Genomic DNA, 9,426 nt, shown 5'->3' on the forward strand with positions numbered 1-9,426 from the left:
CTGATTCATTATAAGAACCCCGCTCATATGAACGATTCGTTCACGTGTTGGACAGCGGTAGTCAACACACGAGTGCGCACGTGCGTTCTTCCACAGCCGCAGGTTACTTGTTTTTGCAGCAAAACAAACAAATAGACAGACAGACAGACAGAAAAAGAAACGCAGTAATGCCGCCGCGTAAGCGAGGAGGGGCGAAAGCTGCCGGGAACAGCCGAAAGAGGAAAGGCGAGGAGACTCCGGAGGCTCAACCGGACACGGAGAGCCGTCAGGAGGAGCCAGAGCGAGAGGACAGGACCCCGGTAACGGGAGAGGAGAGCACGCTAAGGGTGGATCAGATGACCGTAACGGGAGCGCTGAACTCGGACCACAGCGGGGAGAAAGAAAACCAAAAAAACACGACGGACACAGATCCTGGTCAACGCAGCGTGGGCGCAGCGCATGCGCAGACGTGCGCGCGAGCAGATCGGACTGTACCACTGGGCAAACCGAGGTCTGGCCGAGTGTGGAAAGACCGAAACAAGCAGAGGTGAGGAGGAGGAGGCTAAGGGGTCCTGCTGGTGACATCTGGTATACATGAAAATAACGCGTGGGAACGAGATCCTAACGGCCACAATTTAGTAAGGAGTGGGAAAGAAATTGTTTTATTCAGCTGTTTGTCTTAATTATGGCATTCCCGCGCCTTACTAAGTTGTGACTATGACTTAATTATCTCGTTCCCACGCCTCATTTTCATTTAAACGGGATGTCACCAGCAGGGCTCAACCTTACACCACACCGAGCTGCAGTGGCAGACAGAAACAGCTGCTCACATGCACGCACATCTGTCACGCATGGCTGTTTAGCCGTTGGTTTTGATTGGTTTATTTTGTCCGTTCGTGAAAGGGCCCCCAGATCATGGAAATCGAATTTTTCCACCCTCTTTGTATTTTTTCATAGAATGAAACGTGAGAAACATCAAACAGAACAATAAATGAACTAGAACAGGGGAAAGGTTTAGACTATATACAGCCAGGGGATTAAAACCATGCACACTTTGCATAGTTTGCATAGTTTCAGTGTTTTGACAGCTTTCTTACTGTCCTTAAGGAATGAAATGAAAAGGGTTTGTTTGGAATGTTTGCGTGTGTAAACAAGAGCAAGCAAGATTGATTATAAAGTATTTGTCTGCCATCATAGGGTTATGAGATCAAACAACACACATTCAAAAAAAGAGGAAAGTTACAGTTACTATCAATATCCTATCTAATAGAAGGAACAAAAGCTGTAAGAGTAAGGGCAGTTCAAAAATAAGTGGAACGGATTCTCCGGAATTGATCCTGTGAAATAAGTCAGATGTAAGTAAACACGACATTTCATTCTTAACTTCATCCCATCCATATAGGGAGGCTAAGCAGCAAGAGTGAGTTGTTTTTGTGATCTAGTTGAAAAGAGTGAAGTTGGAGAGTGGTTGGGTAAAAATCAATTCGGAGAGGTTTTTGCTGATAAAATCACAAATGTCAGAGGTCCCAGGGGACAAACTGAATACCAGAAGAATATGTTAGCAAATGGAATAGATTTAATAGTTTTTCGAAATAATGACTTGAACTCTATGTGAAGGGCTCAAATGGAGCTGGAAAAAAAAATACATTTAATTTTAAAGCTGCACTATATAAGATTTGAAGAACGCTGTGGTGGAAATGTGACATTGCATCCAATGTGAGGAAGACCATTTCATAACATGCGCTCCTTCCCCAAGCGGAATCTGATGTTTGCAAGCATGTTGAAAGAGTATTGAAAGAGAACTCGGATGAAAACTTGATGATTTAAGGGCCAACTGTGTGTGTGCGTGCCATTAATACTTAAAGATATGATGAGGTCCAAAAACACGCCTTTGAGGTGACCACACACCTTTGACTTTTACATGACTATTTCAGGCGTTACAGGGCGACTCGCACAACATACACACAATATTTTAGCATGTTTTCTCTTTCTTTGGCTTTACCAAACAAGCTTAACTATGTACACACATCTTCTACACCGCTTCTCCTTCTGGGTCACGGGGGGTGCTGGAGCCCATCCCCGCCAGTCCATCACAGGGCAGACACACAGACATACACATTCACACACGACTAGGGGCAGTTTAGTGTGTCCAGTTAGTCAAACTACATGTCTATGGACTGTGGGGGGACACCGGAGAACCCGGAGGAAACCCACGTGGAGACGGAGAACATGCAGACTGCTCACAGAAAGGACCCTGGTCACCAGGCCAGGGAATCCAGCCCAGGCCCATGTTGCTGTGAGGCGGCAGCGCTTGCCACCGTGCCACCATGCCACCCAAGCTTCACTAGTGCACTTTTAAATTCAACCGCTTGTAGTGACACTGACCCTTTCAGCTTGCATTCATTTATTGTCAAACTTCTACACCATGGTGGTTATAATGATTGAGAGACAGTCTACAGTTGTACTTTAGTTGGTTCCACATACAGGCCACATAGAATAACACAGGGTGCCAGTGTTAAACTAGACAAATGGAACCATCTGCATCCCTAAAGGACTATTAAAAGGTCTGTTGAAACACACTTGGCTGTCCTTAAGCTCTGATATGATTTGCAGTCACTCCAGCTGTATGATGGTCATCGATGAATCTTTAGATGATGTGTAACGTGAGCTGGTTTGACCCCAATCTGCGGGTTCTTTTTGTCTTTTTGAAGGTTCTCTGCCCTTTTGAGAGATAAGCCTCTGCGCAGCTCCTGGCAAAAGAAGATGGAGGCTAAGAGGGAGAAGGAACTGGTGAAGCAGTATCACCAGCAGCTTAAAGATCAGAAGGCCAGAGAGAAACAGGTTTGTGTGTGTTCCTTCCAAAATGAAATTTTATTTCAGACTTATTTTTGTTTATGCGTAGACATATTTTTGTAGGGTAACAGTGCTTTTTTTATTATGGGATGTTCCTTCAAACCTCTGAATGATTTTCATCAAAGAAGCTCTGATATGGTTTTATTGTGCAAAATAGTTACAACTGCTCCATTTAAGGTGGAACTGGAAAAATCTGATACGAAGCTCACTTTAGCCTCGTCAATTTCTCAAGTCATTTCTCTCATTTGTTCGCCCCATACAGTCGTTCCTCCAGCTGGCAGGCACCACTGGAATATGAAAAATAGCAGTCATTCACGCTTTAGTACTAGCTGGTCTTTGACTTCTAGGGTAGTCAAGGCCATGACCGTATCGTTGTCTGAAGCATCTGACCGAGTCAGCCAGCTTCACAGGTGGTGCAAGAGGAAACAGAAGCACAGCGATCACTCTAATGACCCCCCGAAACACTATCCATTCCTTTATGTCACTTTATGAGCACGTGAAAAATGTTGGCTGTTTGTAGTGAATTCCCAAGCTAATGGTGAGGCTAATGACACATTCACTTAAAACAGAAAGGTAAATGGTTAGGGTGAATGAAAAAAATGATTAAAAATTGTTTTACTGACTTTTGGGCTCTTTTCTGGAGTTAAGGCGGTACGTAAATCGAGTAGCCACTCCTATCTCTGTCCTCTAGACCAAGATTCCTTATACTGTTTCAGTTGTGCATAAACTTTACAGACGTCCTGAGATTAATTGGCATTGGTTTGTTTAAACAGTATATAAAGGTTTAGGTAAATGTCTAAGGTAGGCAGTGTATAAGCCCTCTGAATTAAGAACATGCTGGTTTTCCAGACCAATCAAAAGCCTAGTCCTAGATTAATGATCATTTCCCTTGTTGCATTAGCTGTGGCACTGCAGTAAGGCCAGGTCTAGGCTGTCTTAGAACTTGTCTCAAAGAGCAACTGTGCATCGAATCTACTGTTTTATCTGTACAATGCAAGTTTGTACATCTGCATGTCATGAATGAAGTACGCCATGAGGTGGAGCCAAAGGCTCAAGCTGGACCTCCTCTAGGTAGAAGTTAGGGGATTTTGGTTGTACACTAACGTAATTGCTTGTGACTAAAGACCAAAAGGTGATCAAGTCTGTTCCTGGAGGGCTGGGGTCCGGCACAGGTGATTTCCCTGCTTGAAATGACCTACTAAATATGGGCATCAGCTGATAAGTTGAATCAGGTGTGTATGAGCAGAGAAGTCATCAGACTGTGGTGGATTCCAGACCTCCTGTATGTCAGAATGGGTTTACACTCAGGTTACTTTTTAGTATGGCATTTACTGTCGTTTTGAACTACATATTGTGCCTCTGGTCAGAACTGAGTGGTGCAGCTTTCATACAGGGTTGGACAAAATAGTGGAAACACAGCACACAAAGCACTTTAAAGCAAGTTTTAGAACAAAGGCAGCTAGTGAATAACACTGTTGGATGACCGTTAGCAGTATGTGTCGAATATAAAAGAGGTCTTTGGCTTGTTTGTCTATGTGGAGATACCTTTGTATTTAGGGAAAGCCAAAGGCCAAGTCAGTTAAACATGGTGGAGGGTTAATAAGGGTATGGGCAGCCATCAGCATTTTACAGGACCATTTGCACCCAGGTGTAAAGATTGTATATTCACAATGTTCTCATAGTCCAAGCAGTTAAATGGACGCTGGATATAAGTAGAAAGCCTTGAGTTGCTTCCCTAATCACAATCACTGGATCTAAATACCTCAAATAAATCTGGATTTCCATTTCCTCCATTCTTCTAATAACTAGAGGCCTTCTCTTTTAAAGAATAGTAAAGTATTTCACTACAAACCTGAAGTCCTCTATGCACAGAAAGCATTACAGGACTGTAACAGTTTAGCTGGAGGTGCTGTCTGACATTCATCACCAACTCTTCTTCTTATGTCAAAACTTTTTTCATAAGTCGCTACAAGTACTTTTCTAATTGTATTGGAAACCAAGTTTTAAAACAAACCACAGTAGCTTCAGATGGTCTCTTAGGCTTAATCACTCATTGTTGGATCTGCTGGATGGTTTATTTAATCCTCTGGCATCCAGACAATGATTAGAACAGAATGTAGAAAAAATGAGGGCAGTACATTAGTCTGTATGCAGTGGAGTCTATCGAGTGGGTAGTACAGACGATGGCTCTGCAGACACAGTTTAGGTCAGAATTTATAACGGGGCTTTACGCCACCCAACATTGAATGTGACCTATTGTCGGAATGCTCAACTTCTCTCATTTAGTTTGAAGTTTGCTTGTAAAGTATGTCATCGTTGTTTCAGAGGTGAAACATTTGGTCTTACAGGGTGAAGCTCACCACAATTATTGTCCACATTTTGTAGCTTTCACAGTCATATTTATGTCGCAATAAGCACAATGTGAACCAGGTGCATTTTCGTCAGTTGAGTTATGGCAAATACACATAAATAAAATAATTTTTTTTCTAAGATATGATATGGGTCTTAGCAAAGCAACAAAAATTGTAACTTAGATGGCAGTGGTGAGCAATGTTTGTTTGAGATTGAGTGAAAAACTTAATTGCATTTATTAATTTGTCATCAGTTACAGTTTCATGATGGTAATAGCCTATGTAATACACATCTTGTAATGTCTTGTCTATTTTATAAAATCACCACCAAAAAACAGAAAAGAAAAGCATCCTTCATAAAAGGTAAATAACAAGGAGCAGTGACTGAAAGCTCCCTGACGGGGATACACAGCTCTTTATTGTGAACAGATATTGCCTGGCATTTGCGTTGCTTTATCTCTCTACAGTATGTTTTGAACTTGTAGGATGTTTAGACATTGCTGAACATAATATAAAAGTAAGCCAGGTAATTCTGTGTTTTCTACACTGCAGGAGAAAAGGAAGAGAACAGAGGAGAATCTCAAGAGGCGTGAAGAAAACCAGAGGAAAGCAGAGATCGTTCAAGTGGTAAGAGGCATAAACAATAGTGTGCTCTCATGTTATGTGTTATCTTTTGGTAAAGTCACACTACTATGTCGTCTCCTCAAATAAGTTTACGTTCCGTGATGGGCGTGCACTCCTGATTTTTCAAAATCCAAAGTCTGGTAGAGATTATGAAGGAGGAAAAAATAGGGAAGGTCTACTCCTGCTGCCCAGATGTTGCATTTCTGATAGAACATCACATAGTTTGTATGAGTGGTCTACACCCATTTCTACAAGTTTTGGAGTAATGAGAAAAACGCACACCATTACAGGCTGAACTTATTCGCTTGTATTCATTGCTATAATGTTGGAAGCGTTCAAAACTATTATTATTATTATGTTAACTGCTGTCAAGTCGATTCCAACATGTGGCGATGAGACTGATGGAATTTCTTCAGAATTCAGTTCTTCAGATTTCTGTAAATTCCTCTGAATTAATTCTCACTTTAAAAAAAATGCTTTAAATGCAGAACATGATTAACCCTAACTAGACATTATTCCAAAACTAAGATCGCTAGACTGACTTTGTAAATTTAAGTTATGCAGTGCTTTGCCTTGTTAGTCTCCAGTTGTGGTCACATTTGATATTGATAATCTACCTTAAGATATTAACAAATGTTCCTGTGAGAGTTGATCAATAATATTATGACAGTGAGGTCTAGGGTTGGAGTAAGATTCGTCGTTCAGATGAGTTGCATTGAATAGATATTTAGTTCGATGTTACTTGGAGTGAGTGAGCATTGAAGGATCTGCTGTATTATGTTTTATTTTTTGTAATGTTATGGTCAGTAATGTGATTTGAGTGTGACCTGTGTATGTTTTCATTAATGAAACTCTCTCTTCTCCGCTTCAATTTCCCCTCAGATTCGCAACACGGCAAAGCTCAAGAGGATGAAGAAGAAGCAGCTGAGGAAGATCGAGAAGAGGGACACACTCTCAGTGCTGCAGAAGACTCCGCCAGCTGTAAAGAAAGCAGGCAAAGGAGAGTAGGATGTGAATAGAGCACACGCTTGCCGAAGCCATTTCTGTTTTTGAGCTGGTTAATGGAGGCAACTACTTATCCATGATGCTGCAGAGCAGTTGTACAGTTAAACTCATCATGTAGTTATGTACATTTTGTGTATCATATCTCTGTAAACTGCATATTTCCAAAATGGTGTGTAATTATACCTTTATTTTAGTTTGTGTTTTGTACAGGGGTTCAGCTTCCTAAAATGAGGGGGGGAAAAAACTCGCTGTACTAACATACCTGCTCTGAGGCCACAGAAAGCTAAGCAAATGAGATTTAACTGTTGACACAGTAGGGCAGGTTGTCCTCCTTTTAAGCCAGGTTGGTGACCTTGAAGCTGTAAGTATGTATACACTGTGTCCTTAGTCATCAATGTCTAATGAGATATAGGTAGAGGGATATCAGGCCAAAGTTAATGCAGGACAAACAAAACAGTGTAATATTGATTTTTTTGCCTGACTTTTTCAATAGGATCATCTGTTGTTGAGTGTATTTAGACATTTGACATTTTCCAAAATAAATTTCTTTATAAAACACCGATCTTCAAGAATCCTTCATTGTAGTCCTTTAGTTTCATGCATGTGAAGGCCTTTTTGTCTTCGAATGTGCAGATAGGTTGAAGGGGAGCTGATGTTTTTGTAGATAAGCACCATAAAGGAGACCCATCAGGAAACACGGTGCTTTTCTGTTGACCGATGCCAGTGCTGCCGTTAGACTTGGTGGCCTTTATACTGCCTGAGACTTCATCTTTCCTCTCACTGCAGTTGTTTTAATATCACTTATCTGAATGGTTTTCACACGCTTCAGTGTCAATGCTAGGTAGAGCGTGGACCGTCCAGGAGTGTCTCTATGGTTAGATGCAAAGATGAAAAGGGTTTTGCTATAGGGTGGTGGGTGGGGCTTGGGTCTGAAAGACGGCTGTCATTAAAGTGTCATTAAGGTTTAAATAAATTCGAAAATCACCAAATACACACCAGGAGTGACTTGATGGGCTTATTTATAAGAAGAAGCACATTGAAGAAGACAAGGTACAGTTGCTCTCAGTATATTGCAATGCTTCTTCTACACTTTTGTGCAATAAGTCGGATTAGAATACTTGTACTGTTTAGATTTTATTGCTAATTCGTGCAAAATGCATCTAAACAGGATTATACGCTGATCTATTTGCAGAACCTGAAGTAAAAGCAGCATCTTTTTATCATAGTGAAGTAGCTAGAAGAGTTCGGAAACCTAATTGTGTTTCTTTAACAACTTGCTGGTAAGTATCCCATTAAGAATTACTTTTTGTTTATGTGTATTATTTTAGGCTGTCACTTTCAGCATGAGCAAGATCAAAAAATTGCTCAGAGTTGCATCCAGCGACGAATGCAGTGGCAACAAGCCAACTCCTTCCTCCTTCACTGCTAAGAGCAGAAAGCCCCGCTGACCCTTGATGACATTGACGGCTTGCTCACGAGCATGGAGCTATTAAGACGACTGCCCAGGTATCCACTATTTACCACCGAAACATACAGCAAACAGTCAATCCTACTTCTTACTTCCATTTACTCTTTTGTAAAGTGGGGCCAATGTGGGTTAAAGTGCACTTGGCAGTAAATCTTTGCCTCAGAATGATTGTGAATTACATAGTAACTATATACTAAAGTCTGCATTTGCTGCCAAACTATAACTTGGACTAAATACAGATACGTGTTTTCTGTTATGCCCCAACCCTGTACACACTTAAAAAAGACGGTTCTTTAACCATTTAAAATCCCAGGCTTATTACATTCTCAGGCTTCTTATTCAGTAACTACAAGGACTTCAGTGCAAACTAGCTGAGCTATTCTTTTGTTATAGAATTGTATAATTAAACTTTGGGCCCTGCAGAACCCTTTTTGTTTGAGATCAAAATCAACAGCTTTGGAGAGACTTCCATGATCTACCTGTTACATAAACACTTCTTACCTCTTCAAAACAAAGTTTTAGTCTCACTAATATATGACAAAATAGCATTGAAGATGAATCAATTAACTGAAATTAATCGGTTTAAGAAAAGGCAAGATTTATACATTTGACATTTATATGACCCTCTCCACTTTGTTGTGTATATTACAAGGTTTATCATTAGTACAGTTCCTAAATGATGTGATTACTTATTGGTATTCTTTCCATTTTTGATTGATTAATGCTTTTTTTAAAGCGACTGATTAAAGTACTTCATATAGTAAAAGTCCCTGCTCTGATGAAAGGAGGTAGATCGGGTAGAGAGAGAGAGAGAAGAGTGCTCATTTCATTGGTTCGCTTCCTTGAGGTTGCACTGCTGGAAGTAGTGTTGGCAGCAGCAGACCGACTAGTCATCACCGTGGTTGTTTGTGTTGTGATTTCAGTATTGATGGTTGTATCAGTGATATTCTGATCTATATTTAAAAACACAATAAGACATGATATGAGTGCGAGATGAAAACTGTAAATAACTGAACTAATAATAATATATATACATGTATATATTGCTGTTGTCAGAACAAAACCTCATAGCTTCAAAATGGTATTTGGGCCATTTCTTTTGGTGCATTCATCATCAGGTTTATGTACAATGTAAAGGGTAACGAG

The 9,426-nt window shown here is 40.7% G+C and overlaps 1 protein-coding gene across 1 annotated transcript; it reads left to right on the plus strand.

Annotated features, from left to right (window-relative positions):
- Positions 1-17: 17 nt before the first annotated feature.
- ccdc86 (coiled-coil domain containing 86) lies at positions 18-7,374 on the plus strand. The gene is made up of 4 exons (XM_017683801.2): positions 18-526; positions 2,691-2,820; positions 5,736-5,810; positions 6,690-7,374. Exons 1-4 carry the CDS (start codon positions 168-170, stop codon positions 6,813-6,815), a joined length of 690 nt encoding a protein of 229 aa, XP_017539290.2. The 5' UTR covers positions 18-167; the 3' UTR covers positions 6,816-7,374.
- The last annotated feature ends 2,052 nt before the right edge of the window (positions 7,375-9,426 follow it).

This window comes from Pygocentrus nattereri, chromosome 22 (assembly GCF_015220715.1).
Source record: "Pygocentrus nattereri isolate fPygNat1 chromosome 22, fPygNat1.pri, whole genome shotgun sequence".
NCBI lineage: Eukaryota > Metazoa > Chordata > Actinopteri > Characiformes > Serrasalmidae > Pygocentrus > Pygocentrus nattereri.